General features: G+C 42.6%; 1 protein-coding gene and 1 long non-coding RNA gene across 3 annotated transcripts in view; both read left to right on the top strand.

The window, feature by feature from the left end:
* The first annotated feature begins 9,566 nt into the window (after positions 1 to 9,566).
* Positions 9,567 to 18,166, top strand: LOC310923988. Of its 2 annotated transcripts, XR_014592732.1 has the most exons (4): positions 9,567 to 9,739; positions 12,028 to 12,152; positions 14,778 to 14,900; positions 15,745 to 18,166. It is a non-coding gene; the product is annotated as an uncharacterized lncRNA (long non-coding RNA). The 2 variants fall into 2 exon arrangements; XR_014592731.1 differs by lacking the exon at positions 12,028 to 12,152.
* The window catches only part of TMEM131 (transmembrane protein 131), a gene marked incomplete at its 5' end in the record, with an annotated part of 94,135 nt that continues 93,008 nt past the window's right edge, over positions 18,167 to 19,293 (top strand). The window contains one exon of the mRNA XM_083855226.1: positions 18,167 to 18,278. Coding sequence (XP_083711352.1) covers positions 18,167 to 18,278 — 112 coding nt within the window. The remainder of the gene's footprint in view (positions 18,279 to 19,293) is intronic.

Raw genomic sequence — 19,293 nt, 5'->3', positions numbered from 1 at the left:
TTGACAGAAGTCAAGTTCTCTGGGCTTCTACAATTACAGTGGCTGGGGAGGCGGGTGGTACTTTCTCCACTCATAATATGCTCTCAAGGCATGGTTTATTCCCATTCTTCTGCCACATCACAGCTACAGGCTGGATTAGTAAATAAAGCAAGCGTGGAGTGTGGAATGGGAGGTTAAACATTGCACTGGAAAGTCAGCAGTTTTAGTCATCGAGTAAAATCTCCCGTGACGGCATTCCTTTCTGAAACCTGATCCTAGAGAGAACAGTTTACAGAGCTGAAGAGACGCCAGGCAATGATCTACAGCCTTGGCCTTCCTGAAACGTATTCCTCCCAAGCATCTGTAAGCTGTCAAGTCATCCTCATAGTGCTCACATATGTGTAATACATCCTTGAGCCATGACTTTTCTCCTGTGGTTCAAAGCTGTGTTTTCATGTGGCTCTGAGCACTTTAACTATGTGCAATACTGGGATACAGGTCCAAACAAAATAATTTTATGTCAGCTTCCCTATTTTTAGAGGACAGCTTATGTTCTGCTTGGCTGAGTGAACAGAAATGTTTGGGAATGGCCCCCAACAAGCTTCTTTTAAGCTGGAAGTCTAAGTGCTACAGCTAAATTCAGGCAATCACATGATTATGTGTGCAATCAGGACCTTATATCTACAGGATGTCTTCAGACTTTTCCAGGAAGTCAGGGTTTGTCAGAAGAATTGCAGAATTTAAAAAAATTGAGTAGTCTTTCTGTTCAGACCTGTTACTATATACAGTAAAATCGTTGCTAGCTAAACATGGTTGGACTCATCTTAGAGATCTTTCTTAACCATAATGATTCTATGGTTCTCTATAGTTTTAATGACTTGGGGGCTTTTCTTCCAGATTTTGGAATCAGGCATGAGGGAAGGAGGAAGAGAGAGAACTTCTTGGAAATTTGGACATTTGGAATTTTTTTTTCAGCATTAGTCTGATTCCCAAAGAAATTGTAGCATACATCATAAATCAACTAAATTAAATAAAGTATTTTTTATAATACATTCCAGTACTGAAATAATTAGTATGTGTAGAGTTTGAGATGAACATATCATGTTTAGGACTTTTAGCCAACCTCTGGAATTCATGTTGCAATCACAAGTTGCCCAGATATTAAAGCAGCTCTCCGAGACAGAAGGCAACTCTTCTGCATGGCACCTGTCTTGCTGTATATGGGAAAGGCATGACCGTCTCCTTATTTCCTGAATAAGGTTGGACAAAAATGTAATTAATTTTGTGATTTTATAGAACATTTCAAAAGATCTCTAAGGGTAGTAATGCTTATAACAGCATCCTGAAATGCCAGCTGAAGGCACTGCTGCTAACAAGGAGCATCTGCACCTCATAGCTCCCTCTTTTACAATTTAGTTACCAAACTAAATACTGAGTCTGCTGTGGTTTCCCACAGTTGTTGATCCTAGGATCTATTTGTAAGGTACACCTTTAATTACTGATATAATTATTTCCACCAATGTATGGGTTATATTATAGAAACCCATAAACTATATTACTGCCCTACAGGTCATTATCCATGTCATCATCCATGTATCATAGGCACAAAACCACGTGCTCTTTACTGAAGAAGTCTTTACTGTCATTTCCATACACTTCTCTCCAGAAATTCTCCTGTAAATACCCTCCAAAATTTAAAGAGGTACAACTTTTATTCGATTACTTTTTCTTGTTTTCACATGGAACCACCAACTGTCTCATATGAGAACAAGCCCACCCTTACAACCCGCATACTTCCTGCTCCACATTTATTCTTCTGTCTCCATCAGGCATTAGAGAGGACTTGTCAGAGGTGGGATCATTCTGCATTGCAATGACAATTAAGGGGATTTTCAACATACAATGATATTTGATTTTTTTACCTGCTAAAACAGACAGTGAGAGGCTACCTTCCATTCAGGGTTGCCCTACACCTTGGTAAATATGGTACTCTGAAAAAAACCTCAGCTAAAGCTGATTAAAGCTGCAGGCAGTTTTCTAATGAAGAGCATATTTTTTGTTTGATTGGCATGCTGACCTCCCAGGACAGATAATATATACTACCTGGTATTTACTTTAGGATATTCCCTATCTCCTTCCAAGATGTCTGAAAACTTGACATGTCTACAACATTCTCTGTAGTCTTTGAAAATTACTTACAGATGACAGGAAGGGATCTGGTGGCCTCTTATATTTGTCTTGAGTCTTTTCCAATTAAAGAATTCAGGCAGTGGGAAAACTTCAGCTGTATCTGTTTAGCCAAAAGAAGTCCATGACCAAAAACTGTTTAGCACTCAAGCACAAAAAGTAGTGGGACAATTGAGCTATGGAAAAATCAACAAAGTAAGACCAGCAGAAAGCATAACTTTGTGAACACCCAGAAAAAGTCAATCTCCCCATTGTAGCTGGTATCCTCTACTCTACTTCAAATAGCTGTATTTAAGTGATTTCTTCTAGAATTTTTAAAATATAGGTGATTTTGTTCACCATGCCTGGATTCATAGGAAATGAACAGATTGCTGAACCGAAACATGCATATATATAATTCTTTAGCAACATACAGCATTTAATTGCTTATTGGTTTTATATAGTATTTGCAGGAGTGTCTAGTAGCTGGAAGAAGGAGTAAGAAGAACAGTCTACAACTGATCTCTTGACCAAATTAGAAAATAAATGGTTTTATAGATGGGTCATTTTTTCCTTGTATAACCTCCTATGTTCCTCTTTACTGTTAATAAAAATTTACTGTATGCTAGGTAAGCAGAAGGATTACCAGGTGTGATGGGACCAGAAGCTTACAAAGGCCCTTCTCCCTCCTCTGCAAAAAGAAAGCACTGAAGTCACACCACAGGGATAGGAGGTGCAGCATCATAGTCTCAGAGGTACCGCAGATGGCTGGTACTGCAGATCTCAGATATCTTTGGCAATGGGGATTCAGTAACACTCACTGTCAGAACTACGAAAAAAAAATTAAAATTGTCTTCTTTCAGCAAGAAGGAGACAGGAACATGCATCCAGTATTTCTATTTATGAGCCCAGAAGGCTCACTAAGCAATTTCCCCATTAGGAAAAGAAAAAAAGCAGAGACTTCTGCAAAGGGCTTATTGGACCACACTGACTGTTCAGAGTCATCTGATACACTGGGAGAAGGATAAAGAATTTAAATATCTGAAACCACCACAGTGAGGACTGTAAAAGAGAACAATTAAGTTATCAGGTGATGGCATATGCCATAATTGCTGGGTCATATGGAAAAAACATTCAGCAGCTGTTATTTTACAAGCATTAATAACTCTAGTTCTCCCATAGACATAAAGGAATAAAAAATCTGTCTGCTGCCTACAAATCTTAGATCACAAGCAATGGGCCTCAGACAAGACTTTTGCCCCAAATGTCTGCATTTTATTTTAGAGGTAGATATAAAACATAAATTAAATCAACTAAAATGTTCATTTGCTTGGTAACTATAATTTTCCTACACATCGTTGTGCTCCACAAAGTCTGAATAAATGTGAACTTATGTTCAGTGAGTCACAGAAAAAATAAAATAATGCTGTTTACCTTTACACGTCAGCCATAGTGCTATATGAAAGTCGTTCTACAATAAAGAGCTGAGAAAGTTAAAGGACATTTTCCTGCCACAATAAGAAATTATTCTAGGTCTTTCTTTCCTGTGAAGAAGTAAAAAAAGATAGCAAAAATACCATTAAGTACAATTCTAATGTTAATCTTTATAAGAATATCTATTTCACTTGAGACAGACTTAAACAAATATTTTATTGCAAAGATATTCGTAACCCACCTGGATCAGTGCTTAGATCACCCTGTGGATCTCTGGCCACACAGCAAACAAATTGGCAGAGGTATGTGTCAATATTCTTTCACTCTAATATAAAGAGGACAAGGCAGTTTGGCAAACTGCCTTGGTTACTGTTTGTCTACCAAGAAAAGTGTATTAGCAGCAAGCCTGGTCACCTAAAAGCAGGACTCGGCATGATAGTCACAGTTCAAGGGCCAGATTCAGGTTTAGATGAGTCTTTTAATTCTCCCATCTTTGCCCTGACTTAAGCCTTCCTCTGCAAAAACCTGAGCAAGTCTTTAACTCAGCCATTACTTTTCTAGCAACTCAGTTGCCTCCAGGTTGCAACACCCAGTGCCTGCTCTCTCCTAGACAGGTGAGGGATTAAGTAGTTTAAAAATATTAGGCCAGACAGCACTTCCTTCAAAATATGGTGCAGTATTTTATTAATAACAAGCTATACAGCTTTATACTGTAATTGCTGCCTCTGAGCCAGAGGCAGTGGGGCTCTCTGTGCTGGGCCTTTCCCTGGTAGCCATTGTGTACTTAGGACTTATGCAGTGGGCTTGAAATAGGAAAAACACTTCTAAAGAGAAACTTGCTGGCCTTTAGCAGGAGGGCTTTCCAGTCACTGAGCTGAAAGAAAACGAAAAGCAGGACTGCATCTTGACAGTGTGTCAAGGCCAAGAGTGTTTGTCAAAATTTTTCATGTGTAGGCTGTGCATCTTGCAAAGCAAAGTCTTGTAAGTCTTTTCATGATGTGCAGGAAGGAAAAATGCAGAAATGTGTCTCCTTGGAAATTGCGACTAAACAGCAAAAAGCAGCCAAAGGGCACCCACAAGGGTGGTTACTTGCATTGAAGAAGCTTTGCTGGGGGGTTCCCTCTTCTGGTCAGAAGATAGTTTTAACGAGGCAGAACTCTGTGTATTGAATTTAGAGTGAGTAATACATGGAGATTGTGTGCCCAGTGAGAGACTTAGAGACTTTTGTGTTAACATTTACTTTGAAAAGAGTTTGCACAAAGGCAACTCACAGCTTGTTAGCTGAAGAAGATAACTCCATGGACAGGTTAGCAACAGAGCTATAAACACTGAGACAGAAATTTAGGGTGGTTTTTTTTAAAGGTATCAGCTACGAATTCCCAGCCTCGGGGTGAGTCATTTAGATCAGATGCAGCATTTCAAGGAAACATTTCTAGTGAAGTGACTAAAGAGTTGGATGAGGCCCAACTGCAATTCATTCAGAGGCATCCCATGGGTCAGGTGAAAGAAGCTGTTTTAGGGGCTTCCTGGGCCCGATGGTATTTGTAGATGATGCAGAGATAAAAGCCAAAGGAGGTGGACTTGCCCATATAGACAGAAGCCTCAACCAGAAAATAGGAGCTGCGGAGATGTCAGCACCCAACAACCAGAGCAACATGTGTGAAGAGCTGTCCAGGCACCTGCTGCTCCGAGCAGAAATCAACAGCTGAAAAGAATTGTGATTTGGTGAAAATATGATCCATGGAAAATATTTACGAGTCTGAAGGGAAAGGACATATACTGTCTGAATGACACTGGGAGCTACTAAAGATTGACTGATGCAGACTTCAAAATAAATTAGGCTCCCATCAACTTTGGGGGTGTGTAAACTCAGTGGATTACATTTTGTGATCAGTATTTCTATTGCTCTTGTACTGAGAGTTGCCTTCATCTAGGGACCCTGAAGGTGTTCTGGGTTACTGAAGCAAGTAAATGTGGTTTGGAGCAGAACTGAACCCCTCTACAGAAAGCTGGCAGGAAGAGATGTGACTCCAGGGAGTTCTTTGGGCTTCAGGTGCTTCCAGAATGAGTATGGAGTGACAAAGATTAATTGCTTCCCATGACTGCTCTAAACTAGGTCATTGTGTAATAGTATGCCTAAGCGAACCTGTTGGAGTATTTGAAACTACAGCTGTGACATCAGGTTTTCTCCTTGTCAGGATGATGCATCATGTGGCATCAAAAGTTGAGCTCTAAGAACAAAAATGTGATTGACATTACCAGATTCTAAAGACAACAGCCAAACATTTCACAGCATGTCATGGCAAAGAATAGTGAAACATCCCACTTTGTCTAACCCATTTACCTTAAATTTGCAAGGATTTGAGCATGCAACCGTGTGTAGCATCAGGTGATATACCACAATGTACTTTGCTTTTTTTTTTTTTTTTCTTGTCATAGTGCACATCTGTGAGGTATTGGGTGGTGAAAAATGGCCTGACCACAACCACATCATCTTGAACTTCCTATATTGGAGCTATTAAAAAAACCCCTATTCAGCCACTTCACCAACAACTGAGTCAAAGCTTTGCAATAACTATAAGAAATGTAATTCAAAATAGCAGCAAATTTTCCTTCAGTCAAGAGCTGAATGTGTTATTGGTTTTGACCCGGAGTCTGCATCATCTAGTTACACTGACACTGACAAATTAAGATAGAGCACAAACTACTGCAAGGTCTGCAGAGTGCCTTTCATATTCATGCACGTACCAGAGATATTTCAGAAGATGAGAAATTATCTAATATAATAGATGAAAACTGAACACATTCAGGAAAACCCACAGGAGGAAGATCTAGACCAAGCCAAAAGGTCTCTGAAGCTGTTTTAGAAGATTAGTTTAGAAGGCTTAACTCTTAAGTGATGCCATTGGTTTCTGCACTGAAACCTTGAAGAGACAAATTGCACAGGATGGATAGGCCTGGCTGATAGAACAAACATTTTTGTCTCACTGATAATCTAGACTCAAAAATTTAGGGTATCCCACCAACTTGAGCAGGCATTCTCACACTGGAGCCTGTGAGGACTGGTGAATTTCCTTCAACCACAGAAATCACAACAGTGCTCAAATTGATAATGCTTTCAAATTCTTGCTGAACAAAATAGGAAGAAGTTGTAGAGAGCTCCTGGCTGTGATGCTGTATGGTTGTCTCTGTGGGAAATAGCTGTGCTTATATTATATCACACTTTTTGTGTTTGGTGGGTGAGGAGAGGAAAATGGAAGTTGTGCCAGGGCTTTTACTCAGAGTGCTTCTATAAGTCTTAAACTTCTATGTGTGAATGATAAAATAACCTGGAAAAAGAAAGCTTTACATAGATAAAACCATGCTTATAGTAAGGTATTCATCCTAAGGTATTTGCTTTATTTCACATTTGATCCCAACTGAGTGAGAAGAACACCAACAGAAATTTCACAGTATCCCACTCAGAAAATCAGTTCTGTAAACTATACGACCTGTGTCTGCAGGGATTATACTTTTTGATCACATAACTGTACAGATTGAAAAAAAAATTAAATTCAGACTAAAAATCGACACTGCTGTATACATAAAGAACAGCCACCACTTGTTCAGAGGGAGTAAGCAGAACATCTGGCCTCCAGTTCTGTAGCTGCCTGGCTGAACAGTTTGGGAGCTACTGCTGCCTAGGAGGAAGGGAGTGCCCAGCATTAGTCACCAGAAACCAGGTCTGAATCATTACATGGATTCCTGATTCAGCAAGTTAAACATTGGTGTGAAACAGTAGATGGGTCCTCAGCATTCCTCACTGAAGTGGCCAATGCTGAGAAAAGCAGGGGGACACCCGTGATGTGACTGGAGATCCAGGAGAACCTGGGACTGAGACAGGCCACCTGGCTCTTCAAGGGCTTGGACTCAGGCACGAGATATTGGTGTGCTGGGAGGAGGATATCCTGTCTCTGGGGAGGTCAGTGACAACAAGACATGTATGGGGTGGCCCTGGGAGCCCACAGCCATATTCAGTGTTTGCCTTCCACCGTTTATTTTTGCTCTCCCTGAGCAGACAATTTGAAGGCTCACACTTAGGCCTCCTGCACCCAGGAGCAACTGCCCACAATTGCGCAAAGCAAATGTGTTTGGAGAATGCCACATCAGCAGTCCTCTAGGGTGTGCGGAGGATTTGAGCCAGCTCCGTATGATGTTTACATAAGAGGATTTGATCTAGGCTTCCTAGTGATTCACAGGGCTCTGCCCTGCTGGAGTAGCTAAAAGTTAATTCCTCTTGCTTCTGTACTCAGCCCTGGTACTCTGCTTTTTACAGCAACTGTATCAGTAATAGCAATATTGCAGCAGTCATTACAGTCCAATTTTAACATAGATATTTTTAATTGGCTTTTTTTCTTCACATATTTTCCTAACTGTATCTTTTGTGCTTACAAACTTATATTTCAACAGCAAATCCTGCTTCCTTTATTTAGATGAAAACCAGAACACTAACATTTAGAAATACAGAGGTTGCCAGCACTGTGTAAACATCCTTCTTTAAATATGTAGGTTTGCAAAAATGAAACCGGTGCCTCTGTATTTTGACAAGCTAAAAATGACACTGGTTTCAAAGATATGAAGCATGAAAAGAAATGAAAGGTTAAACTAAAAATAGCTCAGTTTTCACTTGTCCTCCAGAAACTTACACAGCTTCCTATACATGTCACCACTAAGGTACCAACTCATTTATCAATGCCCAGGTGTTTCTCTGTTTAAACAGAAGGCCAAGTAATTATTGACAGTTGTGTCTGTAAAAGTGAATAAAACAGTACAGAGGTGGTTCTGACACTAAGGAACCAGCCTTAATCTGCTACATGCAGACATAGAGCTTTTTCATCTTGGAGCAGGGTACTGTGTCTTTATTATCTTTGAGCAAAAGTCTACAGCCTGCTCAGTCATTAGATCAATATGCAGGTGAAATGTAGTAAAAAGTGTGAGAATTTCACAGAACATCACTGTAGCATTAGGTTTCGTTGGTTTTTTATTAGGGATAATATTTTTTAAAATATGCTTCCTCATACCTTTTCTTATGAATTTATATGCTTTCTATTCAAAGCCTTGGTGTTCTCCCTTCCTGCTTTTCCAACAGTGTAACCATTCTGCATCTCAGTTTTCTGGCTTTAAAAAGATCACAAGACTCATAAACCACACAAGAATCTAACAAAGCTTCACCTACCAAAAGCTTCACCGATCAAAATTCTTAAGTGTTTTGCTTTCCCCATACTTTAGGAGCAATGTACAGGTAAACTAGAAGGCATTAGAAATTACGATGTTTTGAGCAGGACTGAGAGTTTAATACCTGGAAGTTCAGGACATGACCAGCCTTTATTGGGCTCAGGGTTGATTATGATACTGAATGATCTCTGCTTTCCATCTGGCATGACTTCTGCTGTGCAACTTTCTCATGCAGGGTTATGGTTAAAATGTAGGTTATCGCAGCTAATATATCTTGGTTTGCTCTTCTTCTTCTTGCAGATTCGTTTGTTTCATTTTTAAGTGTGGTGTGGCTTTTTGGATATTTCCAACACCAGCAGATGTTGCTTAAACAAGAAGTTTGACTCCCCAGATCCATCTGTTGTCATTTGCCCAAATGGTTCCCTGGGGATGCTTCTCTTACTAGTATTTCCAGGAAAGCAGGCTGATGGCTGGCTCCACAATCCCCAGCCAGGAACTCCCCTTGGCTGCTTTTCACCTAGTCCCTTTCTTCTGACATGTCCAGTTTTGGTGGGCTACAAGGAGACAGGCCTCCTCTGGAAGAGCTGTTGAGTTTACTTGATACACTCATGCAATCATGCTGTGTCAAAGTACAATGAAAAGCAAAGGAATGTTGGCAAGAGAACATCATGCATAAGCTATGATTAAGACATTAACAGAATCATTACTTATTACTCAATTTTCTATCACAGCAACCAAGATCAAAGGTTTTTTCTTTTATTCCCCTAGGAAAACCTTATCTGGATCAAGTTGAGTCATACCATTCAGTTTTTCTGCAGAACTCTCTCCTACATGGGTTTTTCATGGTTGAAAATGTACTTTTCATGAACTTGCAAATGTACTTTCTTCAGCTCAGCCCTCTATGACTGTCTCCTCCCCATTCGTCACCTAAATCATTTGCGCACAAGTAAGTCTGGACTTTATTGCTTACTATTTCTTTTGGAGCCACAAGAAACCCATTTGTCTTTGAAAAGCTTAATTCATTTCAAAGTAATTTTAAATATGTCAGCTTAGAGCTGCTCTGGTTTTAATCTTTTTAACTTTGGTTTCATTATATTGCCGTTTTTACATTCTACTTGAACAATCCAAAATGATTATGTACTATGAAATATGAAATATGAAATTATATACTGAGAGTGTTGCTGTCACAGAAGGAGTTTGTTTCCACTGCAGTGACTTGCAATTCACTCTGTGTCTGTGTACAACTGCTGCAGTAGCCATTGTGGGAACTGACTACTGCAACTAAGCAAAAGTGCCCATGCAGGGTGGTGCATGCAGCTGCTTACAGTCTGAGCCAGCTGGATGTTATACAGACTGGTCTGGGTATCAGGTAGCTGCACTAACCAAGAGCTCAGAGCTGTGTTGATAAGTCCTGCAGAGGGAACAGTTATGGTAAATACACACAGTGTCACAATGTCACGGTTTCAGTTTTCATTTCAGAGCTGGCCTGCAGCCTGGTAGCTCTAAGTATAAGAGCAGGCAAGCAGTTCTCCACACCCATCCATACAGATATAATCCCTGAGGTATGCATAAGGTCTTTTAATATTCCAGAGAGAATGTCAGTTCCAAAATCCTATGTTTTCTCTGGGTTCTCAGTTCTCTCTGTTAGATGAAATTCCACCTCCACTCTGATGCATGCCCAGACATCTATGCCTCAGTTTGGACAGGCAAGGCTGACAGCTCTTGTGTTGCTTGATGGAAAGCAGCACCCAGAAGAAGAGCAGCAGGTTCTTATTAAAAACAAATTTCTTCCAAAAAAATTAACTAGTTACATGGGAACCTCAACTTAGGCTTCCTTGGCACTCCAACCAACCACAGCTCCACATTCGAGGCACTTTGTCTCTTGAATCCTTTTGTACTCTGTTGTATAACAAAAGATTGGGATGTCTTATACTCAGCTGTATTTCAGCTTATGCAGACTGGGATTTGATGGACACTAGATAAAATTTCGCAAGAGCCTAAAACATGCTAGCTCCATTAGGAAGAGGTGGCACTGGGAGCTGCAGCAAATTCCTGAAGTACTGGCTATATCCCATTCGCTCAGCCCCATGCTGTTACTTAAGTGTCTTGCCAGAGCTGTGTAAGTCCTGTCCTTCTCAGCTGGTGCCACTTCTCTTTTTCTGCCTTTTTTTATCTGCCCTGCTGGGTGTCTCCTCTGAAGGGTGAAAGGGAGGAGACAACACCCATGAGCTCTACACCTCATATGCTCAGACCTCACTCCTTTCCCTGGAGCCTTATAGCACAAAAAGGACTGCACAGCACATTTTAAAAGAAGATGAAGAGATCACAAACAAGCATGGAAGCTGAGGGAATAGAGCCTTGAATGCTTATGCTGGTACAGTCTGTACTGGGACTACCCTCACCCATAAATATTTCTGTAGTGCTTCTTGGGAGCCTTTATTTCCCAGTGTGAGAGATGAGATAATAAGCACTTGGAAACATGTTAAAGTGATGTCGATCAAGTTCACAGCAACAGAATATCAGAGAAGATCTTTCCAAACATACAAAGCTGTACCACGAGAGTCTATCCCAGCATTTGGTCTCATTTTTTTGGGTTCTTTATTATAATATGCAGAAGTAAAAGAGATGCTTACCCACAGCAGCAGAGGGGAAGTCAGATGAGTGAAGAGCCATCATTTATACACTCCAACTCAGAAACAGAAATGAAAGAGACAACAGCAGAGCAAAAGAGAAGTGCATATCTGAGAGCCTGTACTCAGAATGCCAGTACTAATGATAACCTAGGCTACCTAAAAGGACAGGAAAGTCCAGACATCCCCTTACTTATACTTCATATCATAGAGCATATGACTCAGTTAAGATGGAGAAAATATTTAGTGTTGTCTAGAGGGCAATGAGAAATGAGGTAATCACCAAACTCCTCAAGGTCCTCCAGAAGTGAGACTTTAAAATACAGAGCACATGCCCAGAAAGCAGTAAAAACCAGATTGAACCATTTTCAATTTTTAAGGCATTCAATCAAATTCTACCATCAGAATTTTATCCTACCTCATCCAAGGTCATCTTCATGAGCAGATGTCTCTGACTTCAGCCTTTGCAGATGAGGGGCCCAGGCAGCAACCGCAATCCACAGCATTTGATGTGTGCCCTCTTTGTACACTTTATCTATTGTTCTGTTCAGCTTGTAAATTGAAATCAACAGTAACTCATAGAAAATGCCCTTCTATGATATAGGTAGGTTCCATGAGCATTGGCAGATGATGTGGGACTGATAAACTCCAGCCAGGAATTTCAGATGGAGGTGTCTGTGGCTGAGCTTCTGAATCTGCATGGAGACAACTGGATAAATGATCAAGCATGTCGGTGATTTTAAACTCTCCATGAAAATGAGTTACACTTCAGTCTGAGTATGAACTAACATATTTTCACCCAAGCACAGAAACCCTTTGGCACTGGCACATCATTGCAATGCTGTTGGAAGTGCTCATCAGAAAATATACCACATAGCTGAGCGCATCACTATTTTGGTAGAATCCAATTTTACTGAAAGAACGGGTTTCCAGTGAAATTTCAACACTCAGAAAAGCTTTAGGAACTTAAAGATGCAGTCCTATTTATCTTTGGGCTGAACAGGATATTTGGTTTATCAGCACTCTGTTCAGGCCCATTTATTTTCTATTTCTCCTTTCTCTGTTTTTCTATTGCATCGGTGGATTACTTCTTAATTATGGATGTTATACCACAAGATGCCTGCTTTTATGGCAGAAAATTCAATACACAGGATTTACCATAAAATTGACATCTATCTAGCATGATTCTGTGGGTACCACACTATGGTACCATGTCAGTAGTCTTGGATTTCTACCAGACTATGATAGAGAGAAGGACTGTGTTAGAAAGTTCCATCTTTGCTGAATCAGTGTGGAGTATGTATGGATTAAATATCACACACCTGGCCATCACAGCTAAATACCTATCCACTACACCTGAAATTGTGCCAGGCTGCCAAACGTTGGGCGAGGCAACAATGCTGTGCTGACAGCAAATGGGGCTGTATTGCTGCACCCCTAGGGAGTGGATCTGGGAAGTCTGGCTCATACTAGCAAGGTATCTAACAAACACACGGCCAAACAGGAGCAGTTACCTTCACTGGCACTACTAGTACGCACAAAGCTAACCTGGTGTTGAAGTCTTCTGCTATGTCTGGTTTTGAGGTGGGATAGAGCCCTATCTCCCAAGCTCATTATGACCCAGTGCACAGCACTGCATGAGATAGGGCATGAGGACACAGCAAATGCATTAGGTCAAGTAACAGCCACCGTACTATAGCCACACAACATCCATTTCTAGCCATCCTCCTCCATGCCTTCATCTTTTTATATATCAAATCTATATGCCAGACACAAGTAATTAGGTTATCCCAGATCAGCCCAGCCCACTCTGCCTGGTGCTAGGATCACTACAGGAGAGAGGGACAATGACCAGGCATTTGAAAGACACTGATGTACCAACAGGGAAACCTGAATTGGTGGTCAAATAAATAAGGCTAATGTTTATTTCATGCATCTTTCCAGGTGTGTATCCACAGCAACAGTTCACATCCTAATTCTCAACAGGGATACTACAGCTAGCACTATTGCCAGAAAAACACTACATCTTTTATTTACTGTTCTTTTCTTAGAGGGATGTGGCAAAACCAAAATCAGAGTCATGGCTTTTATCAGGGCAAAGCTGAAAGTGGGCTCTCATTGGGCAAGTGCGTATCAGATTATGAGCCCAATCAAAAGGTCATCATTCCTTTCTCCAAGAAAGTAACTTCTGGATCATTACATTTAATTCCTAAAATGTAAAATTCTCAAAGAAATCAGGGATTTTTTTTTTCTCATGGTGTTAACAAAAATCATATGACATATCTTGGATTTTGATTTAGGTGCATGATCATATGAGTGATTAAGCAAACAGAAAATCAAAGTAGAACAAATAACAACACCCCCTCCCATTCACCACTGTTGATCTAGAAAATAAAATCATTGAGTAAAAAGCAACAAGGGTTCACTGAAAATAAATCTTGTAGACAATCCTGAATATTAAAGTCTCAATATATCATATCTCCTCTGTTTTCGTCATGCACAAGTTTCATGTCATCAATGTTGGAAACAAAACGTTGGAAACAAAGCTCTCCAATGACTTGAAGCTGGCCTGCAAAATGAAGCAGTGGGGGAGTCCCAAGCCACTGGTCCTCAATGCAGGGCTGCCTTCAGCACACAGGTCCAATATTGGAAAGCAAAAGACACACCATGGATCCATTGGCTAGTAAACCCTGCTTTAGGGTGCTCAAAAACACAGGCAAGTGATGGAGAGCACCAAGTTGATGCAAAGTCATTTTGGCAGCTCAAGCTTATTGAAACATTTCCAAAAGGACAACTTTTCCCTAGCAGACTCAAAAGTGGTATGTGCATTGTTTCTCTGTCATCCATCATAACATCAAGGCAAAAGAAGCAATTTGAGGAACAGCAACAAGCATTATGTGGAAGAATGGATTTATAGAGAAAAGTTAAAAGAGTTTAATACATCCAGTTTTGTTAAAGCAGAGGTAGATGGAGGCATGTGTCCAGCTAGCAAATCCTTAAGTAATGCAAACCCTAAGGATGGATAGGAAATACTTGGGTTTATACATATGGGAACAAATAGGAATAAATGAAAAGAGGCGGGGAAAGACTAAATATCAGAAAATCTTGTTGGCAGTGAAGAGCAGAGCCTGTGCAAAATTTTCAGGGGCATTTTAAAAGTTATTTAAAAATAATTTGAAAAATACTAATAAACAAGCTACTAGGAGTAAGTCTGTACTAGCAGAAGAGTTGATTGGATTACACAACAGCCTGCTCTCTCCCCATTTCTTCCTTTGCTTGGCTTGTCTTCAACTAGTTAACAATGTACATTTGGTAAAAGCAAAAAGGAAGTAACCTAAAGTACATTCATTACAGAAATCCTAATGCTGATTTAAGAGAGTTCATGTGTTCCTGGATCCTGAGAAACTGACCCCACAAAAATTCCTCATTCATTTGAGTGCAACATCACTTGGATTTGATCAATGTCCCACAAAAGAGGTAATTCCCTGCAGGAGAGACAAGGTGGTTCAAACAATGGATTATTGCTTTTGTAGTGTGTCAGGCAGATAATCTCCAGTGAGTACCAGCAGTTGAAAAGGTTACAGCTTCTAACTAACCAGACTGACATTCTCCCAGAAATTTCTGCTTCCATATCAAGGTGGCAGAAACCACACATCTGTATTTTACCATATCTGGTTCTTTGCCCAGGAAAGAAAAAAGGAAAAATAAAAAAAGTCTATAAACTATCAAATAAAGGTATCTTACATGATATTTGAATGTGCGACTTTGATGTGCTTAGGAGGAATACTTTAAACTACCACAGCTCAGTAAATGTAGCAGTCTTTAGGTACACAATTTTTCACTGAGGGTGACCGACCATCACACTCTTCTGGTGTTAACTTTACTCTGTTCTAGCAGTCATGCTAGCAAAGCTGACAACGGCTGCAAGAATCAGAGTACAGCTCTCCATTTCAAAGTCTTTCTGATGTGTTATCCTGTAGAACAGGGCATTCCCTCATCTGATGAGTCAGCTGTTGAACTTTAGTGTCCAAGTATTTCTGTCATTTCTGTTTATGAACACAAATGCACTTCCATAAGAACTATGGTCTTATGTTCTATGTCTTGTCACAGTTTATGATAAGCTTTTTTTCTAGTATAGAAATTGTTTTTTTAACTGTTCAACATGCTCAAGAAACACTGCAGTATCCAAATGTTGATATTTACATACACTGCATGTATAAATGAAGCAACTTGAAGAGTCCCAAATATGTATGAAATAATATAACCCAGATTAAACCAGAAATAAATTAATGGAATGCTTTTTTTGCTTTATCATTTACAGACATTGGACCATATTGTATTGGTTTTTCCTGCACAGAAAACAGTGGGAGTTCTGGACAAAGATGAAAGGGAGAATATGTACTGTGAGTGGTTTGTTTTCTACTTATAATGTCTTTTTCAAAAGACATTCTGTATTTAGAACAAATAAAAACTGCCCGTATTTTAATGCTGAAAGGTTGAAGATTCATAGATACCATAACAGTAGGACTCATGATTCTTTTCTCATTTATATCATGGTCCTTTTTTTTTTTTTTAATAGCACAGTTGGCATTTCCATTTTTACTTCAAGGCAGATTTTGTCATGCTTACATCTTAGTTTCGTTAGCATTCCCATTCATTTTAGTGGGTAGGATGCTCTACAGTGTGAATTACGAGAAAGTCTGGCTGCTCAGTTGTGCAATACTGAATTTGAAATACGAGAAATAGCTGACTTTTTTTCTAGAAGAGTAATGCATGTACAGCAGAAGCCCAGTTAAGAAGGTAAAATCAAAATCCTACAGGGTCCACTGTAATAAGAAAGCATCACTAACTGCTTTTTATCTTTCTGAGTTCTTAGGTTTGATTGTGCTCTTTGATGTACATACCTAATCCCCACAGAAGTCAACATGTGGGCTTTTGCTCACAGTGGTGATCAAGCTTTATATTTACTGTGGTTTGGATGGTTCTGAGAAATATGAACAGAGACTCATGCTCATAAATCACTGATTTGTATGAACCCATTTTCAGTGCAGTAGTCAAAAGACTATGCAACTTTGAAAGATTAGTAATTACACAGAAGCCTTTGGTTCCTCCTCACATGTCTTCTGGAAATGATCAGTATTGCTGGGAAAGGTTTCGACCCAGTACTTCAAACATTCCATCTCTCCCTTGAAAATAAACCTAGTTGATGCTGTGGCTGTAGTTCAACAAAACAACCACATCCAGACTTTCAAGGTGTCTTTAGGGAGTTCTAACAATAAAGAACAGTGTATGTTACGACTGTGTAAGAGCCATAACAAACGTTACTATTTTTAGTCAGGCCGTTAGTCAGTCCCTTAGAGACTCTGGCTCTATTACACTACCACGATCTGTCATGCTGTTGTGACAGATGAAACTCAGTGATGTGTTCAACCACTTCAAACCCAGTGTGACGTGCAGATCAGGTGGTGAAATAAGCAGTTGAGAACGGCACGTGGGTGCACACAGGTTTTTATTTTAAAAAGCTAAGGCAGCTCTTTAGTGATCAGACTACTACAGACTTTTGCTTCAGACACTTTACCCAAGGTGACTTTGAGACTAGCAGCGCTGGACAGATGATACCCAGTTCTGGGATACTGGGGGCATCGCCGCATGGCACACCTGGTGTCACAGCTTCTATCAGCACTGGTTTCACGGAGCCATTTCCCAGTGTAATTTCCAGGCGACAGACACCAATCCCATCCGTGTAACAATGCGCCTTCTCCCCCACTGCAACTTCACTCCATGCGTTCCCGAAAGCCTTACGGCCACGCCAGTCACCCGAACTGACACTGATAGGTACATGTCTTCCCCCGAGAGTAGCAGATGCGTAGTGTCACACCCTGGCTCCAGGACTGGCTCTCACCGCGCCCGAGGCACACAAAACCTCCCAGTCCTCCGCTGCTGCTGCGGCTGAGGCTGCTGTGCCGAGAGGACCGGCCCGGCCCGGCCCAGCCGCTGAAGTGGGGGAGATTCCCTCAGGGTGAAACTATCGACACCCCTACTGCACAACACCCCGGGCCTCCAACTGGGAAGATAAGACACGGGAAAAGGACAGGAACGCTGGAGAGAAACGCCGCCGTCTCTCCAGCAAGGCCGCGAGGCGCCGCACACAGAAGGACCTGCCCCCCGCCGCCATCTTGGCCGCGGCTGGGAGAAGCCCCGGCAGCCCCGGCAGGGAAACAGCCGCGGCCCGGCCCGCCCCGACACCGGGACGGGAGCTCTAAAGAGGCGGAGTGCAGTGACCCCAGCGCGAATAGCCGGCGCTTACAGAAGATCTAAAATCGCTTCTTAAAAAGCTCAAAAACCCAGAATAATAATGATAATAATAATAATAATAATAAAAAAATCAAAGCAACCCAGTCGGCAGCTGTGAGGACAGTAACGCCCGGGGGAGCGAAGGGGCGCCCTGCCCGCACTTAAAATGGCACCCGCTCTCCGCCCCCCGGGCCGGGCCGGGGCGTGGCCTGGCAGGGGGCGTGGCCTGGCGGGGGCGTGGCGGCCCGTGACACGCGCGTCAGGAGCCGCAGCGCGCGCTCGCGGGGGTGTCGGCCCCGCCCCTCCCCGAGCTCCTCCGCGCGCGCGCCGCGGCCCGGCCGGAGACAGACGCGGACACTCGGCGGACGCGCGGCGGCGGCGGCAGCGGCAGCGCGATGACGGCGGCGCCCGGCTGCCCCCGCTGCTCCCCCCGCTGCCCCCGCTGCTCCCCCGGCAGCCGCCCCTTCCCCCGCGCCGGCGGCTGGGCGGCCGCCTGGCGGGGCGCGGCGCTGCGCTTCGCGCTGGCGCTGCTCCTCCACACGGCCCGGGCCGAGAAGGAAGGTGAGACCCAGATTTCCCTTCCCTTTCTTGTCCTCCTTCCCCCCGCTCCTCCTCTTCTTCCTCCGGTGGCGATGGGGCCGTTGGCCACCGCGGCCCGCGCCCGCTCCCCGGCGGCGGCGTGGGGGGTGGCCGGGGAGGCGTCCCGGGGTGGCCGGCCCTTGTCCCTCGTCCCGCATCCCGCCGGCTCCCGCTGCCCCGGCTGTGCGGGGAGTCGCGGCGCTGCCGCCGCCACCGCGGCTGCCGGAGTGCGGGTCTGTGTGCTGTGTGTCTGTGTGCTGTGTGTCTGTGTGCTGTGTGTCTGTGTGCTGTGTGTCTGTGTGCTGTGTGTCTGTGTGCTGTGTGTCTGTGTGCTGTGTGTCTGTGTGTCTGTGTGTCTGTGTGTCTGTGTGCTGTGTGTCTGTGTGCTGTGTGTCTGTGTGCTGTGTGTCTGTGTGCTGTGTGTCTGTGTGCTGTGTCGCTGACGTTTCGCGGGGCTTTCTCCTCCCTGATAGCGGTGAGGACTGGGATGCAGCTGGAGTTGCCCTTTAAATAGGAGAAAGGGAAATAAAGAAATAAATAAAATAGGAGGCTTTCTCGCGTTGAGCTGGTTTCCCTGCGGCAGGCTTCCAGCAGGAGACGAAGCCAAGCCAAACAGACTGGCAAAGCTGCATGAGAAAGGGCAGAAACGAACGCTTTTGCATGGATTGGATTTTGGTTCTTAACCAAGTGTTAGTGAGACACCCCTTTTCCTCCCCAAACTTTTGACAGGTGTCCGGAGCCTTTGCGGGGTTGATGGCGTTTTCTCCAAACTTTAAAAAGTCCCTGTCTGACTTTCCCTAACTTGTGGTGTCTGTCATTTTGGCATGAAGTCTTTTCATTGTGGTTTAGCAAGGAAAAAAAGCCCCGAGCGAAACACCTAAGCGTAATCTGTAGCATTGCTGAGAACAGCTTTCAAGCATTTCCAAGGTGCAGAGTCGTAGTCTACTTGAAAGCATGGCTGTGTGGCAGCATGAAAGAGCAGCAGGTAAATATAATG

The sequence above is a fragment of the Zosterops lateralis genome, assembly GCF_965231275.1.
Source record: "Zosterops lateralis genome assembly, chromosome: 2".
In the NCBI taxonomy this organism is placed as follows: domain Eukaryota; kingdom Metazoa; phylum Chordata; class Aves; order Passeriformes; family Zosteropidae; genus Zosterops; species Zosterops lateralis.
This window is presented reverse-complemented; position numbering and strand designations above follow the sequence as displayed.